The sequence below is a fragment of the Pyrgilauda ruficollis genome, unplaced genomic scaffold, assembly GCF_017590135.1.
Source record: "Pyrgilauda ruficollis isolate IOZ18807 unplaced genomic scaffold, ASM1759013v1 scaffold857, whole genome shotgun sequence".
Lineage (NCBI taxonomy): Eukaryota > Metazoa > Chordata > Aves > Passeriformes > Passeridae > Pyrgilauda > Pyrgilauda ruficollis.
The window spans coordinates 13826-14093 of NW_024530566.1; the positions used below are offsets into that span (position 1 = coordinate 13826).

Sequence of the window (268 nt, forward strand, 5' to 3'; positions counted from 1 at the left end):
GTGGGGGGGTTACTGGGGGCACACTGTGAGGGAGCACTGGGGGGGTACTGAAGGTCTGGGGGGACACTGGGGGGTCAGTGGGGGGTCACTGGGGTACCCAGTCCCCCCTGACCCCCAGGAGCTCCGAGGGCTCCCCAGCCCAGGTGGTGGCCGTGGATCTCCAGGCCATGGCGCCGCTCCCGGGGGTGCTGCAGATCCAGGGGGACATCACCAAGGTGGGGACCCCCCCCAAAACCCCCTGAGCTCCCCAAAAGCCTCTGAGCCCCCC

The 268-nt window shown here is 70.1% G+C and overlaps 1 protein-coding gene across 1 annotated transcript in view; it reads left to right on the forward strand.

The window, feature by feature from the left end:
- LOC121364579 (putative tRNA (cytidine(32)/guanosine(34)-2'-O)-methyltransferase) overlaps positions 1-242 on the forward strand; it is a 3216-nt gene extending 2974 nt beyond the window's left edge. The window contains exon 2 of the mRNA XM_041487963.1: positions 31-242. Coding sequence (XP_041343897.1) covers positions 31-242 — 212 coding nt within the window. The remainder of the gene's footprint in view (positions 1-30) is intronic.
- The last annotated feature ends 26 nt before the right edge of the window (positions 243-268 follow it).